We start from the raw sequence: 17,157 nt of genomic DNA on the forward strand, positions 1-17,157 counted from the left end.
GATTCTTGATTGCAAATTTACTATTGAAAAAACACATCTGGACTGTGTTTTTTCAATTGTACAAAATATTAGCTTATTGAGACAGTCATTCAAGATTTTTAGTGATCAATCTATCTTGAGGAAATGTTTTAGTTCTTTCATTCTACCGTATTTTGAGTATAAGATGCTGACTCCTAATTTGCAGGCCAAAAAATTAGTCTATTAAATTTCTCATTCCTGATCTGGATATTAATCTCTGCCACTATCATCATGTTAGATCCATGTACTTGTTGTATAAGATTTTTCTTAAAAATAAAACGAACTTTCGACCTTTAATAGGCGTACAATTTCAATGAAGCTTGTGACTATTGTTTAAAACTTTAACTTAGTAGTAGTAGCTGGTGGGTGGCAGTTACCCCTCCAGGTAACGTAATCCTCTTTGACTTAGGCCGTACTTCTTGGTGTCCTCATCTGGCTGTATTGATTTTTCACTTTTGCTAACAGTTTAAATATAACGTGACATTCATGTTTCAGAGATTTTAATGGAGTAGGTGTCTGGGTACTCGGTATACCTGTTCTCTCGTTTTTAACTTACGCTCGGTCTTGTGCTGGGAGCAGTAAGAGCTGAGAGTTATCCCATAGCGGTAAGAAACATCAGTTCTCAGAATTTTCGTTTGAAATGAGCATATACACAGCTGGTAGGGATGGAAGGGTACTGCCCTGTCTGGAGGATCTCTCCATCTCTTTTTTGGTAGAAAGAAAACTGCCCTGCCTGGCGGATCTCTCCATCTCTTTTTTGGTAGAAAGAAAAGCGATGCTTGCCAAAGCAATATCAGGATGCACTGCTGCAGCTGCATCCCCTTAGCCTGTTGTAGTTCCAGAAACGACAACCGAGGCTTCAGATGTGACCCTTCCATGGAAGAAGTCACTAAAGCTCTGGATAACCGATCAGTCTGACCCTCCGAAGTCTCAATCTGATTCCTTTACATGGTTTCATTGGAGAGACAGCGCTGTAACAAAACCTGACCTTTGGGAAGGCATTGAGGTAGAATGTACAATGGTTCACGCACCTGCTACCATTGCCAAATCTCATAGGAGACGAGACATGAATGCTGTTAGACAGGATGCATGCCCTTGCTCGTGTTACTCTACTGCCAGGCACGTTCCCTGGACACTTCTGTGGATCCTTCACCACGTGCATGAACATCACCATGTGCATGAATTTCAAAGCCTGCCTCTAAGAGACATGACTGATGTGTTGAGTCCTCTACTGTAATTGCAATCAACTCCATATGAACGAAGACCTTCACAAACCTCTCCACACCTACGATGGTTCATGTGCATGAACTTCCACATGCATAAGCTTCACAAACCTTACTGTACCATCTATGCTCACAAGCTTCATTCACACGATTGTCTACAACTTGTCTCTAAAGAAAATTTACTTGGTTGCAAACTTGTGAGGCTCACCTACATCTAACATCTGATTCAACATATTATTATTATTATTATTATTATTATTATTATTATTATTATCATTGTTATTATTATTATTATTATTATTATTATTATTATTATTATTATTTGCTAAGCTATAACCCTAGTTGGAAAAGCAGGATGCTATAACCCCAGGGGCCTTAATAGGGAAAATAGCTCAGTGAGGAAAGGAAACGAGGAAAAATAGAATACTCTAAGAACTGTACTAACATTGAAATAAATATTTCCTATCTAAACTATAAAAACTTTAACAAAATTAGAGGAACAGAGATTAGATAGAATAGTGTGCTGGAGTGTACCCTCAAGCAAGAAAACTAACCTAAGACAGTTGAAGACCATTGTACAGAGGCTATGGCACTACCCAAGACTAGAGAACAATGGTTTGATTTTGGAGTGTCCTCCCAGAAGAGCTGCTTACCATAGCTAAAGTCTCTCTTCTACCCAGAGGAAAGTAGCCACTAAACAATTACAGTGCAGTAGTTAACCCCTTAGGTGAAGAAGAATTGTTTGGTAATCTCAGTGTTGTCAGGTGTATGAGGACAGAATATTGTAAAGAATAGGCCAGACTATTCGGTTTATGTGTAGGCAAAGGGAAAGTGAACCGTAACCAGAGAGAGGGATCCAATGTAGTACTGTCTGGCCAGTTAAAGGACCCCATAACTCTGTAGCGGTAGTGTCTCAACGGGTGGCTGGTGCCCAGAGCGAAAACAGCCAGGCATTTTATCCCTCCTTCTACTCATATCCCTACCGCTATCTTGCAGGAGATGCTAATTTTGTATGACATGTAGGAGCAAACATATTTTAATTGATTTGTATTTTTTCTAAATATACAAACCTGACACTCAAGTTACACAAGAACTTGGTTAAGGTCAAAGTGAAGATTGTGTCTCCCTACAAGAGCGGTTCCTACATGCCACTTGCCAGCTACTGCTACTACTACTACGTTGTTAAAATTGTAGATGGCTGTTACCAGCTTCTCTGAAATTATACTCCTATTTAAGGTCTTAGATTTTTATTGTTACGACAAATACAAATTGATTTTTAAAATCTGGGATTTTCATAATTCTTACCATTCTTTGAATTCAGATCTTTCCTGACTAGACCATCCTGTATGTAGTACTGCACTGTGCTAAGCATGCAGTTAATCATTAGAGTCTTGCTTTATCCATCATAAGATTTAATACTATACAGTATTCTTGAAGTTTTATTCCAGCTGTGACCAGATTGTGGAATGATCTTCCTAATTTGGCTGTTTGAATCGGTGAAACTTGGGAAGTTCAACCTTTTGGCAAATGAACAGATTTAAATAAGTCGTTGTTACTGATCCTGAAATATTTTATATACATTCTTTACTTCTTTATTCCATTAACTAAAACTCTTTAAATCTTGCAGAACGAAGGCGAGTAGGAACCGACACATGCAAGAAGGACATTTGTTCCGTTGTTACATGTGTAAGTGGCAGGGGTTGACAAAGACAAGTTATGAGGTTCACATTTCAACAATTCACTGTACCCAGAAGGCTCGATGTTTAACATGCAGGTTAGTTTTATTGTCAGAGGATTTACTGTGGGAATTTATATGTTACAATCCAGTTGGTTTTCAAATCGACCTTAATGTTTCTATCCACACTTTGGTGATGTTATTGTTTGGAATCATAGTAGAATAACAAATAAAAAACATTTTATAATTCATCGAAATCTAAAAATATATCCATTACAATACATCACAACAAATTTTTATTTTAAGAGTACTTTTTATTGTAAATTTTAATTTTTTTACAGGAAAGATTTTCCAAATTATAAGGATTACAAAGAGCACATGGATTCGGATCATCCCGATGTAACAACAGACAAATTAAATGAAAAGGATTGCTTTTATGGAGATGGTCCCAATGTGAAAGAGAGAGATTTTGATCATGAAAAGAATAGTGCATTTAAAGAAGAGGAGGAATCAATGTACAAATATGAACCGTAAGTCTCTGTCTCCTATTATACCTTTGTTTTAATAGTTTTTGGCTTATAAATAATTAGTTCTGAATATTGTTATCTTTCAAGAACTGGTAAGTCTGACAAATTGTTAGTCCCATATTTAAAACTCTTTCCTTGGAGTTACAGTTGCTATTGCAGATAAATATAAAGCACTTCTCCACTCATCATCTCCTACTTCACATTTCATAATCCTAAGCCATGTAGGCCTGGGCCTTCTCATTTCTGGTTTCTATCAAGGATCAGTTGTGTAAAAGTGTGGAATGATAAATAAGAAGTGGAAAGCAAAATGATTTAGATGATCATGAAATATTTTGCCACCTAATCACTGAATGTCTTGAGTGTCTAACAATCTGAGGAATTGTGTCACTCATTTTTTTATTTTTGTAATTATTTAAGTGAATTAGTAAATGCATTTAATATTTGCAGATTTGACTTCTTGGTGCATGATTTATGGAATTCTTAGCTTAGACATTATAATATATATATATATATATATATATATATATATATGCATGTATGTATGTATGTATATATATATATATATATATATATATATATATATATATATAATGTGTGTGTGTATGTATGTATGTATGTATGTATGCATGTATATATATATATATATATATATATATATATATATATATATATATATATATATATATATGTATATGTATATACTGTATATATATATATATATATATATATATATATATATATATATATATATGTATATGTATATATATACACACATGAATGTCCTCAACTTAAACATTCAGATACAAACACAAATCCAACTGAAATCTCAAATCTCTTATCAAAAGTTTGTGTACTGTACTGTAATAAGGTAAAGAAATACTGTAATAAAACAATATATTTAATACAGTAAGTAAAACAACATTTGCAATAACCTAATATGAATATATATTTATATATATTAGTGACTTTCTTAATGTTTTTTATAGTGATCATAGGAGCGTTAAGAGACTGGAGTTGGAAAATTTACAAGAAGAAGGAAAGTGTGTCTGTCCTTACTGCGGTAAAAGATTTCAGCGCCATGGCCGTTTCATTCGACACATCAACTTTCACTTGGGAAACAAAGCGTTTAGGGTGAGTTTCAAAAGGTCGATGTCATTGAAACCTACGTAGTTCATTATTAATGTTGCTGAATGTTCTCATTTCTAGTGTTTAGTCATCTTAATAAATACTGTAGTGAATTAGTTTTATGTATTTTTTAAACAGTTATCATTTTGTTATTGGAAACGATTACCAAATCAGTTTTGATTGTCTAATAAGAATCTTTCACTTAAGTTATGCATATTTTAGTGCTGCACATCAAATTTCAAATCCTGCTTTGTCTTATAAAGTTTTTATATATCTACATGTTATATTACAAAATCTTTACGAAGGAATAGGATTTTATGATTATATTTGTGTGTTAGAATTATTTTCAACTGTATTCTTACTGTCTGTGATGAAAGAAGGCATTGACCCTTTGATGCCAATCCCTCACCAAGTAATATGGTGCTCATTCTCCTTGCCCTTTTTTTGTTCCTGCACATAATGCAAAACTTTGACCATTAATTAGAGTGCTGTATGACTTTAACAAAGCTGAAACAACTGTTCAGATTATTAATAAGGAATTAGTAGTAGCTGGCGGGTGAGCATTATGCCTCTGCCCACCCACCAGGTAAATTTAACCTTCACTTTGACTTTGGCCAGCGGAGAGTAGTCTTATTTCTCGGAGTCCTTGTCTAGTTGTTTTAATAATTTGTCTTGTTCTTTCATTTTGAATAGATTGTCTTGCAGACCGTTGAGTTAGAAGGATATTAATGGAAAAAAACCAAGGATATGCAGTGTTACCTGATAACTTGGTCCTGTCAGACAGCATGTCTTTTGTTATTTGATCCCCAGTGTTTGTTGCCGTAAACATTGATGGCATGATCTTAAGGGAATTGGTTTTCCTTAGACATCACTGGTGGTCTGTCAAGAGAACAATTCCTCCAGTGCTGAGTGGGAAGGGGAGGATCTTCACCACTCTTCTTTCCTTCAGTATCTGCCAAGCCCAGAAGGAGCCAAGGACTTAACACCTTGTTGTGCTACTTTGGTCTCTTTTCCTATAAGTGTCGTCATCAGCCTGCCCTATTCCATAGATGACGAACTTCAATTTCTCCCTTCTTTTCTGGGGCTTCTGAGGAAGTACAAGTAGAAAACATCATCCATGATAACCAGGAAGTAATTCGTACCATTTCTCTCCATTTGAAAAACAGTGCGGTACCGAGATTCTACCTTCTTGGGTGAATGGCAAGAGTTGTTCCATTGTGGGAAGAGACATCAGCACATTCAGCCCTCCCTCTAGACATTCCTAAGATGGTTTGGTGACTTCATGGACTCTGTCCATCGATTCAACAATTGCAGCTCTGACAACAGACGTTCTCAGACGTTCTCTGAAGTCTCCTGCCATTAAAGCCGAGCAGCTTCTTGTTCGACCTCTGCTTGTGTGTAATCATGTATTTTGCCTCGACCCAGAATTCCATATTTCCCATCACAGGAAGAAGACAAGACCATTTCTGACACTGCAACCAACTAACCATTGGGTCTCTGAATTCCGAAGGAACGCAAAGAAGAAAAGCGCACTTGAGGTTTGCCAGATGGATAAGTCTTCAAAGTCAACTCAATCCAGTGGAGAAGTTTACAGAGGCCTGGTGACTTACCTTTTCGTTCAAAAGGAAGACAACAAGTACCGTACAGTCTGCCATCAGGAGGAACACTTTCGACTGTATCACCGCCTGCATTCACGTTCTCTTTTCTGTTGCTTACTCGATTGAGACTTGCCTCTTGGATTGTCATCACAAGCGACTTGGTCTGTCTCCCTAAAGGAGGCAATGCTCGAAAACCGTGACAATTGACCTCCTTTTTCCCACAATCTGAGAATCGTTTTCAGTCGGTAATTCACTTGCCTGACCAGGCAGAAATAGAGGACTGAATTATTACAGGTAACGTATTCAATATTCATTCAAGCAAACTTTGGGAAGTAGCGCAGTCGCTCCAGCACGACAAAGAGCTTCGGTCTGGACGTAATGTCTTTTGAGACTTTCTTCGTCATTGGGAAGTGTTTTCACGGGCTCCCACACCAGCAACTAAAGCTGCTCATGAATGGCAGAGGCAAGGGACAGTGACATTGTCATATCAAGCAGGACAATGCCCTAGAGACTGACCATATGTACTGTACATATGATCAGTGCCCAAGCCCCCTCTCCACCCAAGCTGGGACCAAGGAGAGCCAGGCAATGGCTACTTATGACTCAGCAGATAGACCTGTAGGCTCTCCCAAACCCCCCCCCCCCCCCATCCTTAGCTCACAAGGATGGTGAGGTTGTAGCGACCAAAGAAACTAATGAGTTTGAACGGGACTCAAACCCCAGTCTGGTGTTCACCAGTCTGGGACGTTACCAGATCGGCCACCACAACCATAAGGATTGTTAGAAGGATCACTGATAAATAACTAACAATTTTCCTACGTTCTAGTTTCAGTAGAATAGGAAACACGGGATGATGAGTCTTAGGAAGTAAAACATTTGCTTTTCAACCTACTTGAAGTCCAAGCAATGCTATGGCTTCTTCCCATCAGGTTTTTGATAAGTCACCTGTTAGTCTTGAAGAAGAACAACTTCACCTCCACAAGCAAAGGGGTACTGTTTCACAGACCCTTTGGGATTGGGCAAGCAGGCACGTACCTGGGCAGCCAAGAAAGCGATGGAGCAGTACACAAGATCTGCTCTAACTAGAGGAATGTTCAAGCAACTTTAGCTAAAAGTGGAATCAGTGACTTCTCACTTTTGTGCGTGGTGGAATGGTTTCTTATTATTATTATTATTATGCTATAAGCCCAAGGGCTCCAACAGGGAAGAATAGTCCAGTTAGGAAAGGAAATAAGGAAATAAATAAACAATGAGAAAAAATTAATGATAAATTATTCTAAAAACAGTAACAACATCAAAACAGATTTGTCATATATAAACTGTAAACTGACTTATGTCAGCCTGTTCAACATAGAAACATTTGGTATAAGTTTGAACTTTTGAAGTTCTACTGATTCAACTACCTGATTAGGAAGATCATTCCACAACTTGGTCACAGCTGGAATAAAACTTCTAGAATACTGTGTAGTATTGAGCCTCAAGATAGAGAAGGCCTGACTTAGAATTAACTGCATGTCTGAATATAAATGATGGGCAGAATTATGAAAACTCTTATGCAATATGTATAATGAACTAATTGAAAGACGGTGCCAAAGATTAATATCTAGATCAGGAATAAGGAATTTAATAGACCGTTAGTTTCTGTCCAACAAATTAAGATGAGAACCAGCAGCTGAAGACCAGACTTCAGGTATCACAATCAAAGGACCCATTTGCCTTCTGGTTGATCCATAACTTCCAGTATACTTCCCTCCATTTCCAGGGACGTCAGTGGCATTTTCTCACCTTCCTCCTGCTTACTTGGTTCAGTGAGTACTCAACAATCTGTGGATGAATTTGGTTTCAGGTTATCTTGACAGCTCCTAATTCCCTCACATCATGTGGCATCGGTTTTGCTGATGTTTCTTTCAAGTATTCATAGAACTACGTTCTTTTGCTAGTGCCATCATAGAAAGGATACCTCACTGGGAGCCTCTCTGCAGGGGATTGCGGTTCTCCTCACCTTCCTTTGCCGAGGACTCTCCACTCAGTCTCTTCGGTAAAAGGCTGTCACTCAGCTTTCATCAGATATCAGGCTGAAGAGCTCGGATGCTTTTCTCCTTTGGAAGATCATCCTAAGTTCAGAAGTAGCTTGGAACAATCTTCCGTCTTCAGGAACTTAAGCCCCTTGGAGATGTCACTTCAAGTCCTCAAGTCTTCCTGTTCCCTTGACTGGGTATCAGATAAGATTTGACCCCTAGACTATTTATGAGCCTCGGCCTTGACATTACCATTTGCATACCACATAATGTTACATATGTCAAGTTATTCTTAACAGTTCTGGAGTTAACTATAACAATTTCATGTTCTCTGTTTCTTCCTTAAGGTGGGTTTACATGGTCAAACGGTTTGTCAAATGCAGTTCGATAGACAAGTGTTTGAAGTGATGTTTGAACATGTGAACAGGATTTTGTGGTTGTCAAACGGTTCAAAGAAAGTCTGTTCTAGTGTGAATTTTGTGGGCGGGGCTTCATTGTCCACAAACTTCATGCATTTGTGACTGCCTGACAACTCTTCGAACCGTTTGACAACCAGGTTCGACGAACCGTTCAACTGTGTAAACCCTGCTTTAGAAATGGGGTGCAAGATGTGTCTCTCCTGTGAGGACATTCCAAAGCTTCTTAGAGGTCTCTTATTCCCTTGTGGAGCACCAAATGTTGGAGTTCAGTATGACAGACGCCCTTCACTGAGAATGCCTGCTGTCAGCATTGCATTAGCTCTCTCACCAGACAAGTAGCATCTGGTTCAAGATAGTGGTCATGATATTAGTCTAGGAGAAGTAGAATGTCTGGCTACCAAGTAATATCTCTTTACAGTGATGTTCTATATTGAAGTATCCCTCCCTTTGTTCCAGATGGTGGGGAGTATGAATGAAATGAATGTAGTCCACAACCGCATACCTGTCACCGGGTAAGGACCCAGCCTAACACCTGCAACATCTCCATGCTCAGGTCACTAGGCAGTTGATAGGAGGTGTCACTTTCAGTGTTCTCCAAGAGGAAAGTACTTTCACATTTCCCAGGTCAGCAAACTGCCAGATTGGTTGTAGGGACTTCCCCTATCCTATGGATTAGTGGCAAACCTGAGACTTCAAAGTCGTTACACTGCTGCTGCAACACCCCCATAATTTGTAGGTTAAGGTCAAAGGGAAAGTTAAGCTACCTGGTGAGTGGGTGGGGCCAACCTGTCACCAACCTCCTACTACTACTACTACTACTACTACTACTACTACTACTGCGATAGAAGTTCAGATGTCTGTTTCAGCTTCGTTGTAGCCATATTCCTATTAACGGTCTAAGATTTCTATGGTTAGGAAAAATACAAATTACTTTAAAAAATTTTAATTTTTCAGATGCTTTACGTAATTAATCTAAAGGACAAAAACTATAAAAGATAGGATGTTATAACACTCATTATCATATACCTGGTTAGACTCCCTTTCCAATGACATACACTATATAATATTACATATTTTGTAAAATTTTCATATACTGTACAGTAAATAAATGGAAAAAAAACTTGTAATTACTGGATGTAAAATACATCCAGTAATGCTCATAAAGTTGATGCACCTTCATATCGCTGCATTTGTTGTAATTATCAAGATTGTGATTTTATTTTAATTTTTCAGTGTAAACTTTGTGAAAAATGTTTTGTTGAGAAGAGTGGGCTTAAAGCGCACATCATGACCCACAGGCCAATCAACCAGCCTTGCCCGCAGTGTGGAAAGGTTTTCAAAACCCAGCGCACGTTGAATCGACATCTCCGTGTTCATTTGAATAGGCGGTTTAAGTGTACCTCGTGCCCCAAAGAGTTTCGACACGAAGAGTCGCTCAGAGTACATAAGACTATACATCAAGAAGGTGGTAAGGGGATTTATTATTTTTCTTTTCAATATATAAAAAGAAATGAAGTTGAGCTATACAGTACTGTACTGTCCTCTACAGTACAGCTATCCCATTGTATTAAGTGTTATAATTTTCTGTTTAAATGTTTAAAATTTATTTTTATTTTTGAGCTTTTCATTTTACTGATTATCAGAGTAGGTAGTAAGTTGGCCAAGGCACCAGCCACCCAGTGAGATATTGTCACTTATTGAGTCCTTTGACTGGCCAGACGTAGTATTTACTTAGGATCCCCTCTCTGGTTACTGCTCATTTTTGCTTTGCCTACACATAGTCCGAATAGTCTTCACTAACCCTGAATGAGGAAAAAGGAGAAAGCAATCATTTCCAGTGTCTAGACAAACTCATTCAGTGTTGTTTTTCCCTATGACCTTGGAAAATGTTTATGAAAGAAAGTTAGAGGCTTTTCTTTAACATTGTTGAGAGGCTAGGTTTACTAACATAGAAAGGGCTGGAGCACTGAACTCAAACCGGTCGGATGAGAAGACCTGTGAAATCCTCTTTGGAGTTGGAACGGCAAGATTTCTTATTGTTAAGATTAACACGGATACAACCATAAACAGTACAATATAAAGGGAAATTTAGATGTCTGTAGATTCATCAAGAAATAGGAATACTGTAGTTTCATTACCTCAGGGAATAAGGCCAGAGGAATAGACAAGAGAATGATTATAATGCATCACATGGTAAAGATAAAAAGCCTTTCAATGGATAGGAAGTGAGAGAGATTGTTGCCCATATTAACAGCAGTTTCTTCTTCAAAGGTATAGTAGCCACCCACTTGAAACTGACAGATAAAACAAAGGTTTTTCAGTTGGTATGAAGATGTCATGCTGTACTAAAGAAGCAATTTCTTTAAAGTTATGTTTTTTTTCAGGGAGTGGGAACGTTTGTGCGTACTGTGACAAAGACTGCAAGACACATTATTACTTACAGTTACACATGAACAACAAGCATGAAGGACCGAAATACATGTGTAAGGTGTGTAACCGTGCATTCAAGTGGAAACAAAGTTACCGTAAACACATGATCATTCACAACGAGGGTTCAGGTGAGTTGCATAATTAATGATATGCAAGACTTTATTTCATAATTTGATCCTGGTTAAAGATTTTGGGGGATATGGAATAAATAATAATTGAAAAGCATCTCTGTAAACTCAAAGAATTTCCATTCCTGTTGAAGATGTATATAGATATTTTTCTCCATACAGATGTCGCAATGAAGTTCATGTGTGTTATGACCTTCCCCAAGATGAACACTCATAATTACAAGGTCAAGCAAGAGAAGAAGTATCCCTGTGATATCTGTGGTAGGTCATTTGAATGTTTCTTCTCTGTTATAAAATCTATGGTATTCAAGTTTTTATTCATTAAAGCCTCCTGACATTTTTGCTCTTTTACGTATCTTAGACTGTCTCCCTTTCAGGCAAATGGTTCCAATATGAAAGCTCAAGAGATAAACATAGAAAAATAGTTCACCAAGAGCAGCTGGAACATATGTGTGCACAGTGTGGGGCCTTATTCAAAGCAAAGTCATATTTAGATCAACATATACTTCAAGTCCATACAACCAAAGAGAGGGTGAAGTGTCAGTAAGTGGATGTTATTTACTGTTATTTGGCTGATACTTGTTAATTTCTCTTTCCCCACCCCTTTATTTTGTGCAAATCCTGTAACCTTTGACCTTTAAGAAGGTAGGTGTATTACTTCAGTGGATATTTATATCTCTGGTCCATCCATCTTCCTTCTATTTCTACTGTCCCTCAAAAGGGGGCGAGATGAAGACACTAGAGTTTGGAACCTCCCACTTTTGGTATCAGAAACCATTGCTTGAGCCTTTGGAGTGAACAGGGACCTAAATCGCCCCAATTTATGTCCCTGGTCTGTAGTCATGTAGTAAGAAATTGAGCTTCCAGAGAAAAGGAATATGAACATCAGGTCAGTATAGAAATAACAAATTTTATCCCACTAGAATGAATGAATCAAGGTGTGATTATGGTCTTGAGAATATTAATAGGACAACATTCATAAAATTTTTGAAAATTACAATTAGGGAGGATAGTTTGTTCTCTCGAAAGGGATAGAATTCTTTCATCGAAGAGCTTAGTAAAATACTTCGGCAGTCTTGTGGATTTACATACAGCATAAATTCTCAAAGAATACAGTATTACTGTATTAAAAGCTTAGCATTAAATTTTATCCATACTAGTCAGGTTCATTATGTGATTTTGACAGATTTTTGTGAAGTGTATCTTTTGTATAAGCAATCAGAAGAAATAAATGTTTTGAATTGCCCTAATACATATGGCCGCCATCTTAATTTTCACCAAGTGGCTGCCGTAAATAAAGGTTTTCTTCAATATCTGTTATAAATACCTTATAGATATGATTTGCACAGCTAAACCACCATTTTCAAGGCTATGGAAACCAATTATAGGAAAATAAATGAGGGAGATTCAATCACAGACTTATTGGACTTAAATACTGTATTTTATTATATTGAATGTTGTTCAAATGATCAGGACATGAATGTTTCACCAAGTTAGTGTCCATTAAGGTTGAACATGCTCCCCATGACAAATATGGATTTAATCTTTTAGGAGACTTTACATATACAAAACAACCACCACCAACTGTTCAGTTAAATATAGGCCTACTACAATAATTAGACCATTAGATAAACATGTACTTTGTGTTTAATGCTTAGCATGGCCTAATGACCAATTTGTCTTATGAAAGTAGTATTTGCAAGAACTGCAGTGACAAATCGTCTTCTCACATTTGCAACTATGAGTATTGGATTTCTTTACCTTGAAAATGGTAATTTAGCAGTCAGAATAAAAGTTTCTGATTATTTACAAGCTCAGATATTGCTAAAAACATTTTTCACAGCAACCATTCTGTAAAATCCCAGATGGCATTCATATGGGCTTGGAAAAAATCGAAACACCATTTTTCTAATTGCTTATACTATAAAGTTTCCAAAAATGTATAGTGTTCATACTATCCACAAAAAATCCAACGAAAGTTAAAATTCAAACAAAGTTATCCTCACAATACAGTGGAAATTACCAAATGCAACTCTCATTGTCTTGAAAGTTCTTAGCTATAACAGTTCTAGAAGAAGCAGGCTCTGGTTTTGCTTATCAGCTCTCAACACTTCTTCAGGACATGTGGACATGATTTCAAAACAGAGTCAATCTTGAAGAGTCACATCAAGTTAGTTCATACTTCTACAAGTGGCAAGTATGCTTGCCAAGTGTGCAAGAAGACTTTCTTCGCTCCAAAGGACCTTGCCCGACACACCAAGGTAATTTGCTTTACAAAACTTTTGCAAAATATTTTCATATATTGTACTGTTTTCATTAATATTGTGAAAAATTAAGATTAATTCATGTTTACTAATATTATTGTGAAATATCAATCGTTATTTATGCACAATTAATTCTCTTTTAGTCTGTAATCTAAAAGCTGTTATATATTCCAAATGGTTCCTGACTCAGAAAACTTGCTTTAATTATATATTTATTTTTGTATGGACTACAGTACCTGTAAATGAATTTTGTCATGAATACATAGTTGTTCTAATTATTTTTTTCAAGGTCCATACTGGTGAGAAAAATCACATTTGTCCAGTTTGTCGCCGCAGCTTCTCACGCAAGGACAACATGACCTCGCATCTTCGCACTCATTCGAGAGAGAGTGCTGAGGAACAGTTGCAGAGTGTTGAGAGTACTAGCGAGACAGCTGAGGCGGCTAAAAATGCCCCAGAGTCTAGTTCACAAGAATCATTGCGACTGTTGGGTTTAACACCCGACGTTCCATCTTCCAGCTCTGTCGATACTTCCAACCACCTTCAGCCTGTCAGCACACCTTCTTCTAATATTATGGAATCCGTTACATCCTTGGTTTCCGGCAGCATCACCTTTTCCGCCGTTCCTTTACCTTCCATCTCTCTGCCGTCTACCATTTCCAGTTCTCTTCCAGATACGGTCGTGTATTCCAACAGCACAGCGTCATCGGCATGTATCGTTCTTTCTAGCAAAACCTCGTCATCTACGTTACCGGTCGTAGTATTTTCTGGGTCGGCTGTTTCCAACAGTCATGTGCTTTCTCATTCACAGTCTACTTTGGATGCTGTCTCTCTGGGTAATTTACATTCCAATATGAATGAGTTCCCGATAAGTCCCACTTCATCATCTCTGCCAAATCATTCTTCTGTCACCAGTTTAACGTACTGCAATAATGCCATGGTTACTTTGACTCCCTCGTCATCTAACACCCTATACACAGCATCGACACACCAGGTGACTTCTACTCATCTTTCCCTCTCTTCTATAATGCCCGAGTCTTCCAGTACACACAGTGAATGTGTTGACTCGGTATCACAAGAACCGTCGGTATTCAGTCCAAGTCTTCATGCCGAGCAGATGGTGCTCACTGAAGAGGTCCTTGCTTCAACCTCGGCAATTTCGTCACAGCCTTAAAAGCCCCCTCCGGGTTTGATTTCCAATTATGCAGCTAATTAATATTAGTCAAAACAGATGTTAGTCCTACTTATTTTTTCATGATGTTTCCTGGTGGTTTGCCAATGTCTGATCTTGTGAAATCTTGAGCACTGTTGATACATAACTTTCAGTTAAATGGGAGCTGTGGGATTAGCAGTAGCCTATTTCCTGTTGTGCGTGCTACTTTGGTCATTATTCCGACCTCTGAGCCGTAACTCGTCATTCTCCATTACATTACTGTATGCAGTTGCTACCTTTGAGAATGATGGTCGAAATAATGAAATATTCTGTTGCAAATTGGTGCATCCTTTAAAGTATACCAAGAATTCATTTTTGCCAGTTGAAGATATCACTTGTCAGTGATAAGGTTTCTTATCCATTCTTTGTATATCATAAACTGTAATACAGAGCTTAATTTTTCCCAATTACATATAGTATCTATTCAAAGCTAACTGGTACTCCCTATAGTGCTACTTTACTGTGCTGGGTGCCCACATGGAAAACATGCTATCTTCTTGGTTTTATTCATACTCCATTCTTTTTATCAGTTTCTTACTATATGTTATGATTTTCTAATGTAATCATTCACTTTGAAGCCTAATGCAAGTTTCAGGACAGTAATGATTAATTGGGTTCCCGTGCCAAGAGCATCTCGCAGTCATTGGTGATCACGCACTTTGGAACTCATTCATTGCAGGAAAGGCAAGTACAATATCAAGCAGGTCACAGTTTAGTTTTTATTTATTTCACTGTAAATAACAGAAAAACCTTTTATTGCTAGTTTTATAACACAAACCAGGTTCCTTTTTTTCTTGTTACAATACTGTATTTACTTCATTACAAAAATTTTTATCCAGACCACTAAGCTTTTAAGTCTTATGTCTCATAAGCAATTATACCCTTCAAGGAAAAATTATGTATCCCAATTATTTGGCCCTAGTCAGAGCAGATGTTTCAAGGCCAGGATTTTTTAAAAATATGAGTCTCCTTGTTTATATTTAATCTTATCTGTAAAACTTTATTCAAGGGTTTGGCCCTCTTTCCACTCAGCTTTATTATTCATAGTTTCTAGTCCCTAAATTATGTTTCCAAACACATAAATTGTTAGGAGTACGATTTGTATCAAGTCATTTTAGCCCCTACAATATACTTATTATATTGGTAAAGATTTTTATACATTTCTTGAATTAGTTCAAGTAAACATGAGTTGTTTTTATTTTTCTTCAATTTCCAAGAAATTTCATCTCTCAAGCTTGGGATAACTTGTAGTCTGTCACTTTATTAGTAGCCTTTTCCTATGTCGAATTATTAGTAGTCCCTTCTGTTGATTATTAAAAGCAATACCTCTCTTCATTACCAATACCTCTCCACTTCCAACTCTTCTTTCGTCGGCATCCAATAAGCAGAAGAGATGCCAATTCCAACGTAAACTGACAATTTTTAACGTTTTAATATTACTGTAGTTTCTTATACCATAACAATGTATTTTATCATTCTCTCACTGTACTTACATTTCATTCAAACACCCAGTACATTACTGTAAAGTATAGTGCTTTGGTTCACATGGAAGCTTGTATGATTTTTATTAAATGATAGCATTTCGTAAGTACTTTTTAGTATTCAGCACATTCATAGGGATCACGTAAGGGCAAAAATCCAATGTACGATTTAAATCGACCTTAGCTGTCACTAGGAACCATTACACTTTATTTTAATGTATATTCGTGCATATTAGGCCATTGAATAGTAACTTATTTTAAGTACTGTATGTTTTTGAAATGTCATAAGTTTTATTTTTGAGGAATGCAGACAGGTTATGCTATTGCTGCTAATCTTTTCTAAGGTTGATGTATCATAAAGATTATTATAGTTCAGATTAGGATGAATATAACTGTATAACAGTGGAGAGACACATCATCAATATGAACCGTTCACAAATTGTTGGTGTAAGAATGGTAAATGATTATATCCAGTGCTAATTCAAAGCGCTAAAGATGAATACAGCATATATTTTGAATAAAGAATTTATTAAATATTTCTTGGACTTACGTTTTAGTTTCCTCGAGGACATAGCTATAGTATTTGGCATTGGAAGATGCCCCAATTTTTTGGTCACTTCTGTATTGAAAAAATACTATGTTCCTACGTGGATACAAACCCAAGTCATCTAAAATGGGTTTCTTCTGGCAAAGCTGTTTACAGGCAGTTGAAGAATTATCGAGGGTGTGGTAGCCTGGCTGTATTCCTCGTATTGGGTTGGGTGGGTATGATGTTACTTGTCTCTGGCTACTGAAGAGATGAGACGTCTGTTACTGGCCTCCAGATTTTCTTGCTTTTACAGAATAAGTGTTATGTCTTCTACTTCTGGTATTGAGGGACACCCTTGTGGTATATTCATGATCTGCTTTGACATTAAACTAAATCCTTCATGTCCTACGTGTTGCGGACATAGATACTCATCGGAGTCCACTTAGTGTTGCGTGTAGAGAGTGGTGATTTTCCCAAAGTTCCTCCATCTCCTTTGTTGGGAACATACT

At 37.3% G+C, this 17,157-nt stretch overlaps 1 protein-coding gene across 1 annotated transcript in view; it reads left to right on the top strand.

The window, feature by feature from the left end:
- Positions 1–16,657, top strand: part of LOC137658864 (uncharacterized) — a 59,187-nt gene extending 42,530 nt beyond the window's left edge. The window contains 9 exon segments of the mRNA XM_068393979.1: positions 2,869–3,015; positions 3,258–3,446; positions 4,430–4,574; positions 9,837–10,071; positions 10,988–11,161; positions 11,324–11,422; positions 11,539–11,704; positions 13,281–13,422; positions 13,715–16,657. Coding sequence (XP_068250080.1) covers positions 2,869–3,015; positions 3,258–3,446; positions 4,430–4,574; positions 9,837–10,071; positions 10,988–11,161; positions 11,324–11,422; positions 11,539–11,704; positions 13,281–13,422; positions 13,715–14,599 — 2,182 coding nt within the window. The 3' untranslated portion in view covers positions 14,600–16,657.
- The last annotated feature ends 500 nt before the right edge of the window (positions 16,658–17,157 follow it).

The sequence above is a fragment of the Palaemon carinicauda genome, chromosome 19 (assembly GCF_036898095.1).
Source record: "Palaemon carinicauda isolate YSFRI2023 chromosome 19, ASM3689809v2, whole genome shotgun sequence".
NCBI lineage: Eukaryota > Metazoa > Arthropoda > Malacostraca > Decapoda > Palaemonidae > Palaemon > Palaemon carinicauda.